This window comes from Vespa mandarinia, chromosome 4 (assembly GCF_050613455.1).
Source record: "Vespa mandarinia isolate Hongniang chromosome 4, ASM5061345v1, whole genome shotgun sequence".
Classification (NCBI taxonomy): Eukaryota; Metazoa; Arthropoda; class Insecta; order Hymenoptera; family Vespidae; genus Vespa; species Vespa mandarinia.
In genome coordinates this window covers 458,987-480,220 of record NC_140813.1, presented here as the reverse complement: position 1 = coordinate 480,220, position 21,234 = coordinate 458,987, and the positions used below count along the sequence as shown (strand labels likewise).

At 37.2% G+C, this 21,234-nt stretch overlaps 4 protein-coding genes across 11 annotated transcripts in view; 3 read left to right on the top strand and 1 right to left on the bottom strand.

The window, feature by feature from the left end:
* Positions 1 to 8: 8 nt before the first annotated feature.
* On the top strand, positions 9 to 1,756 carry LOC118447094 (glucose-fructose oxidoreductase domain-containing protein 1). The gene is made up of 2 exons (XM_035878588.2): positions 9 to 751; positions 820 to 1,756. Exons 1-2 carry the CDS (start codon positions 265 to 267, stop codon positions 1,488 to 1,490), a joined length of 1,158 nt encoding a protein of 385 aa, XP_035734481.1. The 5' UTR covers positions 9 to 264; the 3' UTR covers positions 1,491 to 1,756.
* A 554-nt stretch (positions 1,757 to 2,310) lies between these two features.
* On the top strand, positions 2,311 to 4,076 carry LOC118447096 (dehydrogenase/reductase SDR family protein 7-like). The gene is made up of 6 exons (XM_035878591.2): positions 2,311 to 2,643; positions 2,735 to 2,878; positions 2,960 to 3,179; positions 3,253 to 3,337; positions 3,403 to 3,563; positions 3,640 to 4,076. Exons 1-6 carry the CDS (start codon positions 2,497 to 2,499, stop codon positions 3,837 to 3,839), a joined length of 957 nt encoding a protein of 318 aa, XP_035734484.1. The 5' UTR covers positions 2,311 to 2,496; the 3' UTR covers positions 3,840 to 4,076.
* Positions 4,077 to 7,786: 3,710 nt separating this feature from the next.
* On the bottom strand, positions 7,787 to 9,248 carry Pmi (Transmembrane protein Pmi). Its single transcript, XM_085656795.1, has 3 exons — positions 9,169 to 9,248; positions 8,148 to 8,365; positions 7,787 to 8,073 (listed from the first exon to the last, which is right to left on the bottom strand). Exons 1-3 carry the CDS (start codon positions 9,207 to 9,209, stop codon positions 7,787 to 7,789), a joined length of 546 nt encoding a protein of 181 aa, XP_085512921.1. The 5' UTR covers positions 9,210 to 9,248.
* A 331-nt stretch (positions 9,249 to 9,579) lies between these two features.
* Positions 9,580 to 21,234, top strand: part of osp (myosin phosphatase Rho interacting protein outspread) — a 63,690-nt gene continuing 52,035 nt past the window's right edge. For 4 of the 8 annotated variants that reach the window (XM_035878573.2, XM_035878572.2, XM_085656789.1 and 1 more), the window contains exons 1-2: positions 9,581 to 9,762; positions 9,890 to 11,649. In XM_035878573.2, coding sequence (XP_035734466.2) covers positions 11,506 to 11,649 — 144 coding nt within the window. In that variant the 5' untranslated portion in view covers positions 9,581 to 9,762; positions 9,890 to 11,505. Of the gene's footprint in view, positions 9,763 to 9,889; positions 11,650 to 21,234 lie in introns of all 8 variants that reach the window. The other 4 variants (XR_004839776.2, XR_014982132.1, XM_035878574.2 and 1 more) reach the window with 2 other exon arrangements.

Here is a 21,234-nt window from a genome sequence, read left to right as displayed (position 1 = left end):
AATATTATATAGTCGGTACTATACCAAGAGTCGGTATATAAAAAGATTTTGCTATTCCACCGATAGAGTGCCTTAAATCACTGTTAAAGAAAATGTCACAACTGATCATAATCATTCGAGTGATTTAAACTATATACGACGATTTATAACAAATGGTTGTATGTAAATGGTGTAATTGTTAATTAATTAAATAAGATCTCGCAACGCTTATATAATATAACAATGATTAAATGAAGAGGGCAATCCTGTTGAAAAAACGCGAATATGACATTGCCTGGCATTGGTGTGTTTGGTACAGGAAGTATTGTTAGAGTAATTATTCCCTTTTTAAGAGAGAAGGGATTTAAAATTAAAGCTATATGGGGCAGAACGTTGTCCGAAGTATCGGAAGCAGCAGCGGACCTGGAGATACCATTTCATACAAGTCGGATAGACGATGTACTTCTTAGAAAGGATGTAGATTTAATTTTTATCATGTGTTCGCCAAGTTTACATGCACAGATTGCAGTCAAAGCTTTGGGCATTGGAAAACATGTAGTGTGCGATAAACCTGCTGGCTTAAGTCAAAGTGAAGCATTAAAAATGGTCAGGGCTGCTCAATATTATCCATCGTTAATAAGCATAGTTAATCATAGTTTAAGATTTCTACCAGCATTTGTTACCATGAAAAAAGCTTTAGAAGAAGATTACTTAGAAGGTCCAATAACAGTAATTGAAATTAGAGTACATATGGGAAGTTTATTACATAACGGTTAGTTATTTTAACTTTATGATATATATTTTTCTTTACTTTCCTAATGTTTTCATTTATTAATACAGATTATGACTGGTTATGCGACGATACGATGGGTGGTGGTATTTTGGCTCTGGTAGGGAGCCATGTTATAGACTTAATATTCCATTTGGTTGGTCAACGTGCTATAAGAGTACATGCTGTTGTTCGAACTTTTACTCAAACTACAAAGTATATAAATGGTATACGTCATATAACATCACCCGATTTTTGTACTTTTCAAATCGAGTTGAGCGGAGGAACACTGGTTACAGCCACATTGAGTAATCACTTGCAAGGGCAACTTTCCCAAGAAGTATTAATATGCGGCGGTAGTAATCATCTCCTTGTTTGCAATGGAGACTTATATGGATTTAAAGGAGGACAAGAAGAAATTCTTTATAGAGATACCGAAGATTTAGAATTATCTCTACCTGTTTCTAATTCTATTCCACGTCCTTATATCAAAGGATTACGAAATATGATTGCTGCATTAAGAGAAGCTTTTCAATCAGTCGAAGATAAGAAAGGTTGGGTAAAAGAACCCGTCTTTTGTGCTGCTACATTTGAAGATGGCCTATATGTACAAGCAGTTATCGATGCATTACGTCAAAGTAACAAACGCCGAGAATGGGCTAAAGTTAATATTTTAACAGAAGAGCCTGATCCAAATCCACTACTGAGTGCTGCTGTTAGAGCTACAGCTATATCAATATAAAGAGAATATTTTTATACGTTCTCATAGATGACAATTAATTATTGCATTCGATCTTATTAACAATTGCACACGTTAAGGCAGCTTACATGTTTATCTATATAATCTTTTTTATTTAATATTAAATTAATTTTAATATGTACTTAAGAAAGTGCATATATTTCTTTTTTTTTCTTTTCTTCAGACTTTATAGTTCAAATTAAAGGTTGTTTAATTTATATGTAACTTTTAACATAATTTAATATTATATATTGTATTTTATATTCGCGCACATATATTTAAATATTTATTATAAAATGAAAAATATACATACATATACGTTGTATTCTTAATCCAACTTACGTTTGCAGGTGATCTTACGAATTTTCGATGTTTACTCACCGAAATATTACAGAAGACTAATTTGTTTTTATTTGTCGAGATATGTAGAGATATGTAGATTCTATCGTTATCTGTTAATTCTTGATTTATGTTAACAGAAAACAATAAACGGTTAAGGCATTGATCTACCTTCACGGTTGACGGTATTGTCGCGGCTCAACGCGAATCAATATTATGTATACACACACACATACACTCACACTCACACACACACACATATATATATATATACATATATTTTATGTGATAATTTTTATCTTAAAGAATTTTTATCGACATTATACATTTATTTTGTTTTAAATACATACGGTAAAAAATACAATACTATGATCTAATAATGACGTAACAACATGTACATAATTACAATTAATCACGTGCTGTGGCGTTCGTGTCGATAAAGACGAATATAAATACAAACCTTATTTATATATATATGTATATATATATATGCAGCGTGATAACGGCATTCTGAACTTTGTACGTTACGTTACGTTATGTTTAATCGCGTATTTTACGATAATAGCGAGAAAAGGATTTTCTACTGAAAAAAATTTTACTCGCATAAGTTTTTATATAATTACTTGGCGTTTCATTAATTTTTTTTTAAACATACGTTTGATTTAAAATCATGAAAGAACAAGAAACCTTAAAAGGATGGTACATTGTATGGTGGCTATTTAAATTAATTGGATTCCCAATTACTATACCATGGTTACTTTATCATTTATTTGACATTATACAGCAAAAAAAACAAAAGGCTATGTTGAATAATAAGGTATCAGTGTATTCTATAATTTTTGGGAAAAGGTTTTGAAAATAATATTGTTATTTCATATGTGTGCTTTTCGTTTTATTATGTCATTTAGGTTGTAATGATAACAGGTGCTAGTTCTGGATTAGGTGAAGCATTAGCTCATGTATTCTACAGTTGTGGCTGTAGACTTATTTTAATTGCAAGGAGGGGAGCTGAGTTGGAAAGAGTAAAAAATACATTATTGGAGAAACATTGCGTATGCTCATCGTATTCTATTTTGTGATATACAATGTATATACGCGTACACGCATTATATTAGCAATAGTACATTTTACAGACAGTTCCTACTCATCCACCTGTAATTCTATCTTTGGATTTAACTGATATCAATTCTTTACAATCCAAAGTGTCAAAAGTTTTAAAAATACATGGGAAAATTGACATTTTGATAAATAATGCCGGTATTTCATATCGAGGTGAAGTTATTAATACAAATGTAGATGTGGACATTAAAGTGATGCTTATTAATTATTTTGCACAAATAGCTTTAACTAAAGGTAAACATAAAAATTTATATATATATATTCAATAAATTTATTTAATTTGAATATACGACATATATTTTTCTAGCTGTTCTTCCAACAATGTTACAACAGCAAAATGGGCATATAGTGTGTATTAGCAGTGTTCAGGGTAAAATTTCTATACCACATAGGTTTGTATAATTTTCTACATTTGTATCTTTTATTAAGATAGTCACTAAATATCATAATATAATAGGTCTTCATATGCAGCATCTAAGTACGCATTACAAGCTTGGTGTGACTCCTCTAGAGCAGAATTAGCTGAACACAATATAAAGGTTACAGTAATTAGTCCTGGATATATAAAGACTGCTTTGTCATTAAATGCTTTAACAGGAACTGGAGAAACGTATGGAGGTTTGTTTATTTAAAATATGTTTAAATGCATAAAGAAAGCTTTATCCCTTTGTATAAAAACGTAATGCGCTTTTAGTAATGGATCAAACTACCGAGCAAGGTTATTCTCCTAAATATGTTGCCAAAAAAGTTTTGCAAGCTGTATTGAAGAAAGAAAAGGATGTAATTATTGCTACGATTATCCCGAAATGTGGTATACTTTTACGTTTTTTATGTCCTTCTCTTTACTTTTGGCTTATGGAAAAACGTGCTAAAAAATTTACAAAGGAAAAGTAATTTTCCAATAAATAAAATCAGTGTAAATACCACTTCGTTTGAAAATATGGTGTAATGTTTTTTTTGCCTAAATTATACAAACATTTGTTATTATCTATTACGTTTTTGTACTGATGATTAAACAATTATTATTCAGATTATTATTATTGCATAGGTAATAATGTTAATGTTATCATTAATATTTTGTACAAGTGCAAAGCGCTAAATGAACTTGTCCGATAGATTTACTTAAAATTCTTTTATTTCTTTTATATATATATATATATATATATATATATATTTTCTTTTTTATCACAAAAATATCATTTTAAATAAGTGTTTATATATACACTGCAACTAACATCAAATTTAATTACATTTTAAATGTTTTTGTAAGTGTGAGAATTGAGTTACAAACTAATTTATAAAATAAATGCATCTATATTTTGTCATATTAGTAAAAATCATATAAGACATAGGTATTCAAATGTCATCTCTTCAAGAGTATTATTTTTTTAAAAAAGTTTAATATTTTTGTTTTAATATCACTATTATATTGAAACGAATTTATGAGTAAAAGTTTTCATATATATAAAATTATAAATTGTTTTCATATATTTGCTATCTTGTAAAAAGAGTATAATTACTATTATCAAGGCAGTTGTATTATTTAAATCTTTTATACAATCAAAATAAAAGTTCATGTATTCCATAGATTTATGTTATGAAAAGTTTCTTTGAGTATTATTATTACAATAAGAAATATATCATATATGTATAAATATACAGAATCGTCATGGAATAGTATATTAATGGTTAAAACTTAGTAATTATAATCAATTGAATATCATGAATATTATAAATATTCTAAAATATACAAATTTAAATATAATTGTATGTGTGTGTCTACACACACACACACACACACACACACATCTAATCTTTCAAATAGATTCATGTGACTTTATTAAATTCATCATGAAGGAAATGTTCTATACATTAAAAATTCATATTTCATTGGCATTTTTTTTTATTTTCACTAATAGCTTTAACGCTGCATGTATACAAATGTCATATATGAGAAAAATAAAGTCACTTAGCTGTATTTAAAATATTAACCTCTTATATAATTGTTCCTTTTATAATATTATAATTTATAAAATTAAAATTATTGGTAATGTTACAATTTATCGTCTTGCGAATAAGGAAAAAATTCCTAAAAATTTGTATACATACATATATGGCATGAACCATATAACACGTGTGATCGATCGAAAATTTATTATTTTACAATTATTTATATTATTAGTGTATATCTAAATCTTTCGTTTTTCTCGTATAATTTATTAGAGAAAATTGATTATAGCGCATTTCTTATAGGTTCTTTTTGACTTCAAAATAAATTAAGTTATATGATTTACCGTTTATATGTTATAATATATCGTATTATTGAGATTTGTTTGGCAGAGAATCTAAACACGAAGTTATAATTTGTCGTACGAAGATATTGATTTCATTTTATTTTTTTATATGAAATTTGGCATGAATTAATTAAACCATTATTATTTATTTATACACCTTGTATCGTTTTATATTTTATATTTTGCAAAATATGTATTTAATGTTTCATTTAAAACAATTTATAACGGCACTATGTACATATTTATTAATAAAACATATATATATATATATATATATATATATATATATATATATATACACACACACACACACACACAACAAGGGTCTTAAAAAATTCAAATGTGCTTTTATGCTCGAATATCGAAGATAATTTTTTCTTTTATAAATTTAAAAATAAAATTCGAATACCCAGTTGACTAGAACTTCTACATGTTCTAATAATTCCAGTAATTCTAAATAACACTAATAGTGATTTTACTAGATAATAGATGTTACGTTAATTGATACCATCAAAATTATAGTATCGTCATAAATATATCAACAATTGCATTGTCGCTGTAAATTTGTTTAAATTTATATATCTTAGCAATGTTAAGTAAAACAACAAAAGCCTTATAAAGAGGCAGGTGAAAAGAATGAAACGTCATTTTAAAATATTTTATTCGTACATATTCCGAAAGACCTTTTTATTCTGAATAAGTTTAGCTGACAACATTTATCAGAATAAAGCGCACATCAAAAGTTACAGAAATACAGAATTTCGCACACGCATTTCCATTTAAAATACACATTTGTTACGAGATATTATTGTTTGTTGATATTATTTGTACCTCTCAAAATCATTTCGTCAAACACGATAACAGAATATAAACGATCAAATATAAGGTCATTTCGAGCAGACATACGATTCGTGACGGTATGGAGCAAAATATTCAACAAACGCGCAAATAAAAATAATTTCAATAATATTTATTAAAAGAGAAATATAATCGACGTCTTCATTGGAATTTATTTAGTTATTGGATTGAAGTAAAATTGTCGTATAGATTACTACACTCGCTTGATGTGTGCATTATTTCGAATAATAATAAAAAGAATAATAATAATTCAAGACGTAACCATTTATAATAAAAATGGACTTTCGGAATGTGTACGAATTAATCTATCATTCAATTTAATATTAGTAAATAGTATCTCGTTTCTCTCATTTTAGAAGACATTTGGAATTTTGTTAGATATTGATAAAATAAATGTGAAATAAAATTATACTAATGTAGCGAATCGATATATGAATAATTATTTGTTAAAGAGAGTTAGCGAGTCAGTCATATAACAGTATAACATCAATTGGAGTTTTGTTTATCGTGAAATTTGAAATTTTTAAAATGATATAAAAGAAATTAATGTGCAAATATCATAATATGCAAATATCATATCTAATGCTATGTTGTAAGAGAGATCTTTACAAGAGAGATGGTTTATCGAGAAATTTATATTAATTGGAATGTTAGAACACTGGAATACTTGGCCGTAAAGGTAGACGAATCCACGTAAAGGTAGACGAATCGACATATGGTTGCTGCATTCATTTCTAGCTCGGTATGTTAGATAGATGAGTAATCCAAATTTGGGTTTTAAGTAAGAGGCCTAATGTCGATATACAAGTAGAGAAATAATTTCTTTTTTTTCTTTTTTCTTCTTTTTTTTTCTTTCTTTCTTTTTTTTTTCTTTTTTTTTCTTTTTTTTTTTTTTTTTTATAAGCTTCAAAATTATTAAAAATGTTTTATATATTGAATTAAAGAACTTTTAGAATTCTTTATCATTTGTTGCAGGAATGCTTACAATGCTCTTTTTGTGGGACAAAATTATGAAGTTCGATATACCGTTTTGAGTAAACGTTTATTTACTCAAAGTTGATTGTTTCATTTTGACTCAAAATAATTATTTACTCAAAACACAAGGTAATCGTTAAAATGTTATATTATTTAAACAACTTGGAGTATAGAATAACACTATCATTTACAATTATTATGCACAGACACAGTCATTTTGCTTTGATTCTTATTAATTTTATAAAATGAAAAAGTCTAGGCAACGTTCTTTTCTTCATTTCGTGTTCTGTGCAATCTACCTATTTTATATACAATCTAAAAATACACGATGCTACATTTAACTTCTTGAATTTAAAGTTGCAATTCTGTATAGTTAAAAGAACACATATTACTTGAATTATTGTGGAATATTTTTCAATTTGTTTTGTGACAAAAATGATTATAGTATAATCGACAAATTATGGATCACAGAGTAGAAACACCTGCAACTCTGAATATATAATGTCCGAAGCTAAATGCAATTGTTAAGTGAAGTTATACATTTTATGTAATACAAAGTCTCCTCTGTATAAGCAAATGTGATTCTGTGTTTCTTCTAATATAAAGAATCCTATGCTAGGCCTTGCATTCTATTGTTGATGATGTATTGCATGGCCCTTATGTTGCTTCTTCAATTTAAAAACAAGATATAATTCGTTTTCAACAATTAAATTTTCATTTAAAAGCTTGATAGATTCTCCATGCACTAATGCTAATGGCTGTCAGCGTAACAGTCGCATGAAGAATTCGTCTCCTCGTATCATCCTTTCTTACAAGAAACGTTGGCGACGATGGACCTAAGATAGCTAACACTTCTACATGTGGTAGCTTACTTGTGTCAGTTTCTACTTGGTATTGACAGCATGGATCAAACTGCCATGACAAAGTGTAAAGTCCACAAGTTATAAGTGATACAAAACCTAATGTGCCACAAATATAAGGTCGATCGCCCCATATAAGACCTACGAATATTAGAAACCGATAATTAAATCAACAACGTATTAATTACAATCACGATTTAAGGACATTAACAAACCTGTTGTGATAGCTGTTAAGCCAGATAACGTTGCAGTTTTATGAAGACAATTACCAACCGTTATCCATCTGGAAGTTTCATCTCCCAATTTCGATGGTTCAATTATGATTAAAGTACATTCGGACTCAAGGGCTCTTTCTAACTCGTACTCAAAAGTTTCATGAGCATTTTCACTGTCATATACTTCTCTAATAATTGCAACTTTTGAGTTATCATCCCTGTAATGACGAAAGTGTTATAATATGATGGAACGATACTTGAACGTTATTTCCTCCTCATTTGTGCCTCGATATAAGTAAAAATTGAATGAAAAGCGTATGAGAATAGATTGGAAAGACGTAAAAGACGATCCATTTGTCATGGATCAAAAGACATTAAATCAAACAGCAAATAAAATTCTTTTGCAACATAATTGCACATATAAAAGCAATATAATTTTAAACTTTTGATATGTAATTTATAAAAGGACTCATTAAAACTTGATATCTCATATGTTACATTTTAATTAGACAATTATGAATTAATGTTTTTTCATGATTTCTTTCCTTTGCATGTTATGTAAGATGGTCGGATTTAATCAGATTAAGATTTGTTTCGATATAATATTTTTCCATATTTCTAACAAACGTTTATACGAGTTTTTTTAATACTAAAATATATTATAATAAGATTATTTTATAGAGCGATAATGTAGAAATTGAAAGCAATAATGTAAAATTGTCAGAAAAATATTGAAAATGTGCATATACTTTGTACCTTTGAACGATTCATAAGAAACAACTTCGAAACGTGACATTTTAGATGGTCTTACGTTAGAGTAAAAATATTTTTTCTTATTAAATATTTACGAATATTAACACAAATAAAAGGTTAATTTGTTATGACCAAAGTATAACGTTGGAGGTTAACTATATTTAACATTTAGTTGCACAATATGATATTAAAATTTTACATGAACATCTTTACGACTAATAAATATAACTTTTCGTATAAAAAATTAAAAATAATCAGAGCTACGAACCTGTCAACAGCTTTATCTACCATCTTTACAGGCAATCTCATAGACGATGGAACAACAGTCGTTCTGAACCCGGAACAAATCTACGGATATAGAACCGGACGTGTAAATCAGCTGATTGTTTTACATACGCGTATGACTCAAGTAGTTTCTCAAAACCAGAGGAACATATTTTTATTAACAATATATGAAAAATAACAAAATATCTTTATCAAAGTTTTATTGAATAAAATATATAAAGAAATAATTCGTTTAATTTTTATCACAAAATTAAGTAAATTTAGAATACATATATTAGTAAAGTTTGGAATGAAAACATATGTCGAATTAATATCATTTAATAATTCCCGCCTTTTATGGTTTTTAGGTTTATGCGTTTTATTGTTTCAAGATGTCGCGATATATTCGATTCGATAGTAGCGGGAATAAAAGCGCAATAAGTAGTTTGGCGTTACTCGAACAATGTCGTTTATCATTTCTTTTTTGTTTTATAAATAATTGAACGATCGTCGGTCGTTGTGCTACAAATATGATTTCGTGATTCTGTCACGGTGTACTTGTACTCGATCGACGATACTCATCGGCACAGCAGAGGAGGTAACTTTGGAAGATTGCTTTCAGATTATTACATAATTTATATCTCCCGTGTCGAATATTTCAATGCATACGATTAAAGAGATAGACAAATAACGTGGGAAAAATATTACAAGGAAAAATTTCACAGGTGTATTCGAGGACAAACACTTGGATCAAGACGCGAGGAATTTTTTTATCGTCGATAATTAACTTAATCTAATAATATTTGATTCGATCGAAGAAAATCGTATTGCACGTAAGACGATATAAAAGCAAAAAAGAGAAATGTGCGTCGCATCAGAAACATCGACCAATGATAGAAGGCATGTGTTAAGGAAATATGGCGGATACGCGTTGGTGGTGTTAGCGACCAATCAGCTAACGAACTAATGGGACGATAGCTTGAGAAAGGGCAAACGGTGGCGCTTGGAAAACGGTACGGTAGCGAGGATCGCGAATGGATGTACGCGCGAGTTTCGTTCTGTCATGGATATTATCGGACGGTGTGTCATAGCTTTGTCCGAGCATCGTCGTCGCGCTCGTCTACGTGCTCGTCGTCATCGACGTCGTCGGCGTCGTCGTCGTTCTTATTGTTAAAGACTCATAGCGCCTCCACGGGGCGTTTACGCGATCCACACGAAATTCACGATTCTGCTTTCGTGCTTGTCTTTTTTTTTTTTTTCTGTTTTTTTCTTATCTGCACCGAGTGGCTGCATCGAGTGAAACAGACGGAAAGAACGTCGGCAGGAGGGAGGGGAGAGAGAGAGAGAGAGAGAGAGAGAGCGCGAGAGGCTTCTCCGTGATTTCGTTCCATCGTCCACGTGCTTTCGCGGCTTAAGCAAGAGATTCTCAAGTGACGGGTGCGGCGGTGAAAGAGTGGAAAGGGAAAGAGGGGGTTTGGCTTGATCTCTCTCTCTTTCTCTTTCTCTCTCTTTCTATGCCGGAAGGTGGGGTAAGAGTGGGGGGAGAGCCAGTACCGCCGTCGACCTTAGGAGTTGAGCGGTCGTTTCGTTGCATCGCGTTTAGTGCGTGTCCGTCAGTGCGCGAGTCAATGACGACGTCGTGAACGCGCGAGACCGCGCGTGCTCGTGCGACGACGCGCGTTTCCCGCGACGTCGAGAGAGAGAGAGAGAGAGAGAGAGAGAGAGAGAGAAAGAGAGAGAGAGAGAGAGAGAGAGAGAGAGAGAGAGAGCAGAGAAGATAAAGAAAAAAAGGTGGGGAATCGCGGAGAGAAGAATAAAGGAAACCAAGAACGCCGCGAAGCATCCATCGAATCGTTTTTGATCACACGGCACGTTTGCGTGCCCAAATTCACACGCATATAGACACACACATAGAACGAACGGATAAGGTGCACTTCGTTCACTCCTACGTTTATTCTCGAGGATATTAGAATTCGTCTTGCTTGGTGTTTTTCGAATAATCTCTTTTAAGAGCGTGACACGTTTAGAGGAAGCCCAGGCGGGAATTTCAAAAGGCGCCAAAGTGATTCGAAACGTAGGTTAGGGGGCGATACTTTCGGGTTAAGGGGGTCCGCGAAAGTGACGCGAAGTTGTCGCGAATCCCGAGGAGGGTGTTAAGACGGTCAAAGGATAGCGACGGAGATCGATAGAAAATCTAAGAAAATAGAAAAAAGGCAAAAACTTTGAGGAGCGAAACGAGTAAATGGAACGATGTCGTTGCTAGTGTTGCTATTTTTATCGGCCGATAATAATCGTCGTCCTCGTCGTCGATAAGTCGTCGTGCTCGCGTCAGTGTGTCGCGATGTCGAGCGGCACGACGGGCGTCGTGCGTGCTACCGGCGCCGAGTGCAGGAAGTTCGCACCAAACATATTCAACAAGAGCAAGTGCAGCAGCTGCTTCAAGCAGAAAGAGGAGCACAGTGCGGAGGCTCTGGAATGCAATAGGGTGAGTTTTCCTTGATGGACTCTATCTCTCTCTCTTTCTCTCTCTCTCTCTTTCTCTCCCTATCCTTCTATCTCCTTTCCTTTCTTAGTTCTTCTTTCTCGCGTGTTCTTGCGTGTCCTTTCTCTCTCTCTCTCTCTCTCTCTCTCTCTCTCTCTCTCCCTCTTTCATTCTGCCACCCTCCTCCATCTTTCTTGCGTATATGCTCGACTCGACGCGCCTCGAGACGTCTCCCTTGGCTTCTTCTTTCTTCTTCTTCTTCTCCTCCTCCTCCGCCTCCTCCTGCTCCATCCCTTCCCTTCCTTCCTTCCTTCCTTCTTTCTCTTCTTTTTCGTCTTTCTTCTTCGCCGTTGAATTCCTCGGCACGATCGGTGAGGAATAGCGATAGGAGAGGGAGGGAGGGAGGGAGGGAGAGACCTCGTAGGGATCATTGCTGTTACGTAAGTCATACTTTTTCATTCGATCTGCTGCTACCTTCGGCCATGTCTCAAAGGAGCAAACTCGATCGATCGATCGATCGATCGATCGACCGATCGATCGATCGTCGGAGAAGCGTTAATTGCTCGCTTCCTTCGCGAGATACTTTTATTCCGACGCATTTTCATACGACATTTTATACGTTGTGAATTCGCCGTTTGTTATTCCATCGATAAAGATGGGCGCTTCTTTTCACGTACAGATTCTTTGTAATCGATTCTTTTTCTTTTTTAAGGACACAGCGCGAATCCTTTCCGATTGTTATCGCGGCGTTCTCGCGGCCTTGGCATCGTGACTTTTACGTATAGTAGATATGCCTTTCGAATCTACGTTTTCTCTCGCCGTGACGCATCACGGTTTGTCTTATCGCTTAGATATATTTATGCGGATTCAACGAAGGGAAAAAAATCTCGATGCGCCGATAAGAGGTCGTACGCATTCTCTTATCTCGAACTATATATATATATATATATATACTACTACATATACGAAATCGGAACGAAGAGATGTGATTTCAATCGAGTGAAAATAAAAGAAAATTGGATTTTGATGTTTTTCATTTTAAGGAGGAAGAGGAAGAAGAATTAAAAGAAAAAGTAGAGAAAGTTAGGATACTTTTATTTTATATTGTTACTTCGTTAGAAAAAAAAAGTCAGATCGAAGTAGAGCCACGCGTTTCTCCTTATACTCGTTTGCAAATTTCGGAATGCTGGCAGCCTTGCGACCTGTTCTCTCGGTGCATTCCAATCGCCTTCTTCCAGCACCCTTTATAACTGCCTGTCGGAGAGCCGTTGCTTCGTCGACTTTCGAAGGAACGCAGTAATTTGCGTGAGAAAGAGAGAGAGAGAGAGAGAGAGAGCGCACGGTCTTCTTTCTCTCTTCGTACAAAGCAACGTTCGAAGAGACAAAAATGACGAGTCAAATTACCGGTATAATATCTAACCTCGGAATGCTCTTTCGATCTTCCCCTTATCGTTAGGAAACGCATTCTCTTATTATCTTTCCTCCTACGTTCGAGCCATCCATAAGATTGAGTTTTTATGAAATTAAAAATGGTTTCGTGTAGGTCACCAACACCTCCCCACTCCTCTGTCTCAAGATCATTGCATGAAATTCCACGAATTCGCATTAAGTTTCAGGGCTTTCGATCGTCGCACAAGGCATATTTCCATATACAACGCACGTAGAAGGTCTTGCGAGTGGTACGCGTATAAAGCGAAATACGTTGCCCGATTGCTTTTCTCCTTTACCACTAATTACGAGAATACTTGGCTCTCCCCCTCCCCCCCCCCCTCTCTCTCTCTCTCTCTCGATGTACGATCTTAAGGAAGCCGTAAGACGTGCTTTTTACGAACGATGCGTTCTCGCGGAGCAGTCAAAAACGTGTGCCCGTTATAAAAGCGACGGAGCTTATTTATATCGGTTTGGTTTATGCATACGGAGTATGTATAGTTTGTCCGACTATAACGGTTATACACGAAAACGACGTCCGACTTACCAATGACCGAGGACATTACCCGCGCGAAGTCAACAATCTTTTGATAAGAGTAGGTGGAAAATTTTTAAATGATTATCTCGACATTTTCTCCATAAAGACGCACGCGTTTTTTTTTTCGATAGCACTTTCGTACCTCGATAATCTCGATAGAAATTTGACGTGCGCGCGCGCGCGAGAGAGAGGTAAGATTTATTTAAGCGAGACACGTTCGCGATGAAAAAATTCTTCCACCGTCATCGTTCTTCGTCGTTGCGTTTGGCATTCGAAGAAGATGAGCGAGAGTCGAAGAATTTCAGTTTCCGTTCTTATAGCGATACGAAGAAATTTTGCCATTTGCCCTTCAAAATTCTCGCTACGCTAGATATGGTCAACATTTTTTCTCTCCGACTCTTCGACGACCAAGAAAGACGGCGAACGTTACCGTGTAACGTGTTCATTCGTCTCTCCCTCTCTCTTCCCCCCCCCCTCTCTCGGCCGCATATTTACTTTGCTTACGACTCCGAAGCGTATGCCATAAGCGAGATACTGTTATGTTCGGCGCTGTATGTACGACGACGTATCGCTTCGTTGATCTTAATATTTCTTTCTCGCTTTTCTGACCCATTCAGCTCTTGCTACAAAGTTTCGATGAAATTACGCCTTACGAAAAACGCACATATTTATATAGATAAGTAGATACGTATGTATATACGTTGTACAAACATGACGTCGTCGACAGTGTTTGCTTTGCTTAGCCGCGACACGGTGACATTGCTGGTATCTATCTGTGGTGACTTTTCATTGGATCAACGAAAGAATCGTTATTGTTTTTCTTTTTTTCTTTTTTTTTTTTTCTATTTCATTGAGAATTGGCGAAAGCAGTGAAACTGGTAATATATCGCACGATGGGAGAAGACCCGAAGCGAGTTTTGCGCGCTTCTTAAACGTGCCGTTACAAAAAGGTAAAAAATCTTTAAGAGCGGGCATCCAGTTGTAACGGTATACGCGGTATATGGAGGCGAAAGAAAAGAGTAAATCGGTTCGATCATTAAGCGGGTAAAGGCTAAATGAAACGTCCTGTACGCGAGAGTTACTAGTGAATGGAAGTCGTCGGGTCTAACGCGCGCACCGTCGGTGGCCCGCTTTACGGTGTATCCCGGATAGATCGCCCTCGAGCGATTTTAATCGAGCCTGCGAAGACGAAGAAGAAGAAGAAGAAAGGCGAGCTAGATAGATAGATAGATGGATGGATGGAACGATCGATCGATCGATCGATCGATGGATCGATCGATAGATAGATAGATAGATAGATAGATAGATAGATAGATAAACAGATAGACTGCGAAAGGAGAAAGGGAGGGAAGGGTACTTCTTTTTTCCTTCGAATCTAAAACGTTTTTCCTTAGCTCGCGCCTTAATACCCGCCCTCCTCGCTTCGGTTTCCTCTCGTGGAAGTCGGAGAGAGCATGCGCACGCACGCTTCTTACCTTTATAAGGACTTCATTGAAAACGTCGTCGTCGACGGAAAACGACGAGCACGCTCGAGAGAACCTATCACCGGCCATCATCGCCACTACTACCATCACGCGCGCGAGCGCGCTTTATAACTTCTCCTTACCGACCGACGAAAATACTTTTATGAGTTGGCCATCGCGCGTGCGTCGAATGGATTATTTCTTTCTACACGTAGGAACGTCGTTCCATTAGAGAGGGAGAGAAAGGAGACAAGTGTCTTGAAAGGATTTTTTACTATCTCAGAAATTGCTTCTTCCTTGCATTTTCTGCTCTCATAAATAAATATGACGCGCGCTACGTTATTTCGATGTTAAATCCGAAGAGATGGATGGATGGATCGAAAGAAGAGTCGTTTTTCCTCGTAGGATTCTCGTAGGGACTTCCAGGAAGATTCTATGGGTCTCTAACATGAATGAACGATCTCTATCGTCCGGGCTTTACCTTAACGGAGTTACTCTTAACGAGAAAATCTGGTTCCGAGACGGTTTCCGCGTAGTCGTCTCTTCGAGGGAAGATGACCGTGGCGCGAGTAACTCGACCGATCTTTCCCCTTGAGCAGCTCTCTAAGCTCCCTCTTCTTCTTCTCCTCCTCCTCCTCCTCCTCCTCCTCCTCCTCCTCCTCCTCCTCTTTCTCCTTTTGACTTTATCCGGTGAGACAGCGCGTTATCTGCGATCTCGACGAAGGATCGGCGTAAAACTTGGGAGTGCTCGTAAAATGAGCGGGATTTTCAGCTCGTATACTTTTTAGCTCGTTCTCTAGGATAAGGAGAAGTCTCTCGTATTTTCTTATCTTCTATACGCTTCTTATCTTCGAAAAAGAAAAACCAAACACAGAAAAAGAAAAAAAGAAAAAAGAAAAAGAAAAGAGAGAGAGAGAGAGAGAAAATAAAACGCAATTGGCAAAGATCGATGAGTTATTTCGTTGTTCTCGCTCTTTATCGTCGTCACCGCGCGATCATTTATCCACTCTCTCGGTCGTTCGTCCTCCCGTTGACCACCGGCAATTAGCTTCACGGTCACGACAAGGACATCCACTTCGTGATAGGCTAAACGTAGGTCGGCCAAGTTATGAGATATTGCTCACCGAACGGACGGCCCGGGGTGACTCGAACCGGACGGATAATAACGGCACTGGATTTACTCTCGATCAAAATTTCTCTTTTCCATTTCCATTCTTAATTGATATCGGTAGATAGTATATCTCATGGTTTTGGAATTTGATCATTTTAAAAGCGTCTCTTAGTCACGGCGCCAATTTTCTATACGACTGATGGACGAATTCAGTCGAATAGTCGTACATTAATGCTTGGCACGATTGAATAACTCATCGGGTAGAAATCTCGGTGCTACTATAAGCGTGCCTGGAATGCCGATTTATAGGTCGATGAAGTTCGATCGAAGCGCAGAGGATGATTATCTGTAATCGAGCGGGCATAACGTAGTGCCAGATCTTGTTTCTCCGATGTGCATCGGCCAGCCGTTTACTAGTCTCTCTCTCTTTCTCTCTCTCTCGCTCGCTCGCTCGCTCCCCATTCCTCTATCATTTTCCCCTCGTCGTGTTTTAAATATATGTACGGTGTGAATCACCGAGGAGGAAAGCCACCATGCTATGTAGTTACTTTATTATGTCAGGAATTACTCGAAGGCGCGATGGGTTCACGTAGCATTAAGAATAAACTCTTGAAGACTGGCGAGAGAGAGTGCGTGAGAGAAAGAGAGAGAGAGAGAGAGAGAGAGAGAGAGAGAGAGAGAGAGAGAGAGAAGAGGAGCAAGCTCGAGCAAAGAGAGAACTCGTCTTGGAATAATCCGCTGCTTCTTACGGAGCTCTCTGATCATTCGATTTAATTGTTGATTTATTCCAAACGAGAATTCATAAAGCGCGTGGGAAAGCGATCGGACCGGTTTCATCGATCTATTTTCCTTTCCTTTTTCGTAAGCGCGATATCAGGGTTAGGCTTTCGAATTTGAAGGATTTCGTATCTCGATGGCTGGACGAATAGGTCGATTACCTTAGATGGCGAGAAGGCCCAACCCAACTACTCCCAGTGTGCACTCTCGTTTCCCTCACGGAGATCTTATCCTGACCTTGTAGTTGGCGTATAAATGATTTATAAATAATGTATGGAGTGCATTTATTTGTACACGGGCGTACACCACGCGGAGGAGTGATGTACGATAAAAAAAGAAGCTTTGCGCGAGAGAGAGAGAGATATTTGTCTCGGTTCCTCTTCGATTCATTCACTCGATCTCTCCCTCCTTTTACCTCTTCGATCTCCCACTTGACTCGTCCGTTAGTACACCGTCGCCTATCTCTCTGGAACTAACGACGACGACGACGATGACATTGCGTAGCGTAATGCACCAAAGAAAGGAAAGATTAAATTTTTGTTCGAGACATCGGCCAATTTGACCGAAATCGTCAATGAGCGTACAAGAGGGAGAAAAACGATCCCTATTTCACATCTTTTCATCGTGTTTCCGATAGCATTAGGATAGACCAACCACAACTAACCTTCCTCACTTTTCTCGAATATCTCATCGAATTCTCGCGTTCGAGCGGTAGAACGAAGAGAGCGAGCGCATAGTCACGTGGAAGCGAAGAACTTTCCACCTGTCTCCGATCTTATCTATATACTCTCGGTGAACTCGCCGTGTAAAACCATACACGTGCGATCTCCGTGCTGTATTGCACGTGCATCGCCGTGAATGGTGCTACACGCTCGTTACATTTGTCTTCGTTGATTTCTGGAATTTCGCGTGTTATAACGTAACCGAGGAAAAGGAAAGAAAAAAGGAAAAAGTCTTCTTTATTTTCGAGTTTTGTAAAGAGAAATCGTTTCTTTCGTTCTTCGCCGGCTTGCTTTATCGGAGTATCCTCATCGAAGGAGGAATCATCGAGGATCAATCGAAATGAAATTTCTTTTCTCGGAATCTCGTTCGCACGTAAAGCTTGCTTTCCACCTGTTCCGGATCTTATCTTTCTCGTCATCACTCGACCGGTGAAACCTGCGAGCAAAGCCGGCGACGGCGGCACCAGTAGCCCTTCTCCTTTCATCGTCATCCGGTACGCGACATTCCTCTCGATAGCGATGAATTCGCGATCGTCCAATGGAGGACAACCCACTCGTATCTAAAAAATATACGCTTGTACTTGCTTACATGTACGACGTTTGCGCGAGCTTATCCGCGCCGTTATGGAAGATTAATTAATATCGCGGTATCGTTCGCGGCGAGCAATGACAAATTGGAGAAAGTGAGAGCAACTCACTTTCCGGTGGTCGTGACTCTTGCGGGTAAGACACTCCATCGTGATAAAAGTCGTGGCGCAGGGTTGAAGCGTAATATTATTATTATTATTATTATTATTATTATTATTATTATTATTATTATTATTATTATTATTATTATTATTATTATCTCAGATTATTTTTTATCCCCTGCAACCACTCGAAACAAATATTTGAAGAATTTCATGTAATTTACGTTGGAATTAATTGGACCGCGTATAACGCGCGATAATAATCTACTAGATTTCATAACGATTTTCTGTTTCTTGTCTCGTAACGTTTCATTTTTTTTTTGCTCGTACTTAAGAAAAGCATAAAGTTTCTACTCGTTTCGCGCGTTGCTCTCTAGTCACGTAAGATTAATAAATTTGAATTCTTCTGTATTTCTTTCGACAGAAAATGCGTTAAATGTTTGCCTGCGTTACGTGACCGACGACGATGATTTGGCGTACACGCGTACATACGTGCATTGCGTAATGCAGATACGTGTCTTCTAATCCTCTCTCTCTCTCTCTCTCTCTCTCTCGCTCTTTCGCATTTTGTTGTACCTAGGATCGGTCGCTAGCTCGCACGGTTTACGCAATGGGAAACGCGTAGGAAGATGCAGATGTAATATGCAGATTGGATAAAAGTGGATCACGTGTTTGAAACCGTAGGAAACAGGCAGTTTGTGTGTACTCCGTTATATATTATCCGTATCGGAAATAATAACGTTATAATCGTGATTGGAAATGACGAGAAACCTACGGCTTTTTTTTTTTTTTTTTTTTTTTTTTAAGTACTTTCGAGTCGATGAGTTTTCTTCTTACTCGCTTCGGCGAATTCGGTAAACGCAAAAGATTTTATGAATGCTACTCATCGAGGGTTCTCGAGTGATTCGTTGTTTGCATCGAAATTACATAATCTCGCGGCTCAATGGGCAAGGGTCTGACGAAGCATCGAAAACATTTTTCCACGGTGCAGCCGCGACGCTTCGTCGAGCGAAACGTTTTCATCGGCATACCTACGACGGACTGGTCCTATCGATTACCGATCCGATCTTATATCGATGCCCATATAATATTACTGGCCAGCCTATATTCCAGGTGGAAATGGGAGGGGTGAAGCGGGAACGAGCGGATATCGCGTCTCATAAAGAATCCGTCGTATAAAAGTCGATCCTAGAGTCAGTCTCGCTCTCTTTCTCTCCTTTCTCGCGGAAGGTGTACGCGATTAGTTTGCAAATCGAATCGTGCTCGCATCGCAAATAATAATCGATGACTCTCCCATGTACGATGATTCAAGGAAAGCCCCTCGAACCGATCGAATATCTTTGCCGTGACACATTTCATAGGGGATCTTTCGAATCGATCTATCGTCGAAATTCCGAAAGGATTACTTTCATCCCAGAAAAAGGGATGACCGTCATTCGGTTAGGTACGAACGACGAGCGTTAATACGAATAAAAGTAAAGGAAAGGAGATAAAAGGGAATGGAAGAGAGAGAGAGAGAGAGAGAGAGAGAGAGAGAGAGAGAGAGAGAGAGAGAGAGAGAGAGGAGGAGGAGGAGGATGTAGTATCTCGCATAATCTACGTCGGTGGATCGCCATGGTGGTGATGGGTGATCGATCGTTACATAGCGTGCATGGAAACGATCTCGCTTCCCCCGATTTGCGATCCTCCCTTTCTCTTCTCCTCCTTCCTTTTGCCAGTCATGAATCCCAGTGTCAGGGCCGTAAGGAGAGCTACGCGGCAACGGGATCTCTTCGCGCGCGTTCGGTGGAACGCGGAAATCGAAACTTTCCTTCCTTTCCAAGACTCTCTCTCTCTCCCTCTTTCTCGTTATCGGGCACTGAAAAAAATATCGACGAGAGATACAAACGAGATATCGTAACGACTTTTCTACGTACGAGGAAGATAAATAATCCGATAGACGGGAACGCATCGAGCGACTCCGTCGCGCCACCAGATCTTCACGTTTTGCCTTTTTCTAATATTTAACGTCGTTTGTTCGTTTTCACGAATCGGAACTATTCGTGAAATCGAAGTTAGAGTTTCGATGAAATCGACTTTAACTCGTCGACGGTAGCCTTAATAGAGAGTTATAAACTTGGTTTTCGTTATTGCGATGTTATCGATAGATACGGGACTGGTTTATAGAACGGTCGAAGGAAGATGGAAGGAGAGCAGAGTCGAGAAGATCGTAGTCGGTCGGTCTCCGCGTGATTATAATCTCCTCGTCACTATGGCGGCATGCAATCTGAGACTAGAAGCATGTCATTCGGTTGTTCGCAGCTGCCAAGGCCTATGGTTATCCCTTCGTTGCCCATCTTTTTTCTTTTCCTTCTTCCTTCTTCCTTCTCCTTTCCTTTTTCTTTGTCCTTTTGGAATCCGCGGATTTTTTCTCGCGAACGAACCACAGCCCAGCCTAAGAGAGAGAGAGAGAGAGAGAGAGAGAGAGAGAGAGAGAGAGAGAGAGAGAGCGAGCATAACGCGAATACTCACGTAGATCGCGCTGATCGATAGAATCTCGAACGCGCTCGGTAGCGCAGATCACTGTAATATCAAATCTTGAGAGCTCCTTCGAGCTCTCCGAACGATCGAAGAATCATACAGGAAGAGAATCTCGAGACACCTTTCAACATTTTCTTCGATCGATCAAGCTTTTCCATGTAAATCGTTGCAGCTGACGCTTCGGCGAAACGAAGCAGACGTTTATACTAATATTAGAAGCTGATAAGATAGGTAGAGAGAGAGGGAGGAGAGAGCTTCCTTGTACGCACTTGTTCAACTTATAATTCTCTTAGGATTAGCTCTAATCGAATAAATGAAAACGAACAACATACTCCCATTA

Bases quoted from the DNA above. Each gene is read 5' to 3' on its own strand.
- Pmi (XM_085656795.1), bottom strand. From the start codon at position 9,209: ATGAGATTGCCTGTAAAGATGGTAGATAAAGCTGTTGACAG. The intron at 8,366-9,168 runs GTTCGTAGCTCT...TCGTCATTACAG, and splicing joins GTAGATAAAGCTGTTGACAG to GGATGATAACTCAAAAGTTG. The intron at 8,074-8,147 runs GTTTGTTAATGT...TAATATTCGTAG, and splicing joins CTTAACAGCTATCACAACAG to GTCTTATATGGGGCGATCGA.
- LOC118447096 (XM_035878591.2), top strand. From the start codon at position 2,497: ATGAAAGAACAAGAAACCTTAAAAGGATGGTACATTGTATGGTGGCTA. The intron at 2,644-2,734 runs GTATCAGTGTAT...TATGTCATTTAG, and splicing joins AGGCTATGTTGAATAATAAG to GTTGTAATGATAACAGGTGC. The intron at 3,180-3,252 runs GTAAACATAAAA...ATATTTTTCTAG, and splicing joins ACAAATAGCTTTAACTAAAG to CTGTTCTTCCAACAATGTTA.
- LOC118447094 (XM_035878588.2), top strand. From the start codon at position 265: ATGACATTGCCTGGCATTGGTGTGTTTGGTACAGGAAGTATTGTTAGA. The intron at 752-819 runs GTTAGTTATTTT...TTATTAATACAG, and splicing joins GGGAAGTTTATTACATAACG to ATTATGACTGGTTATGCGAC.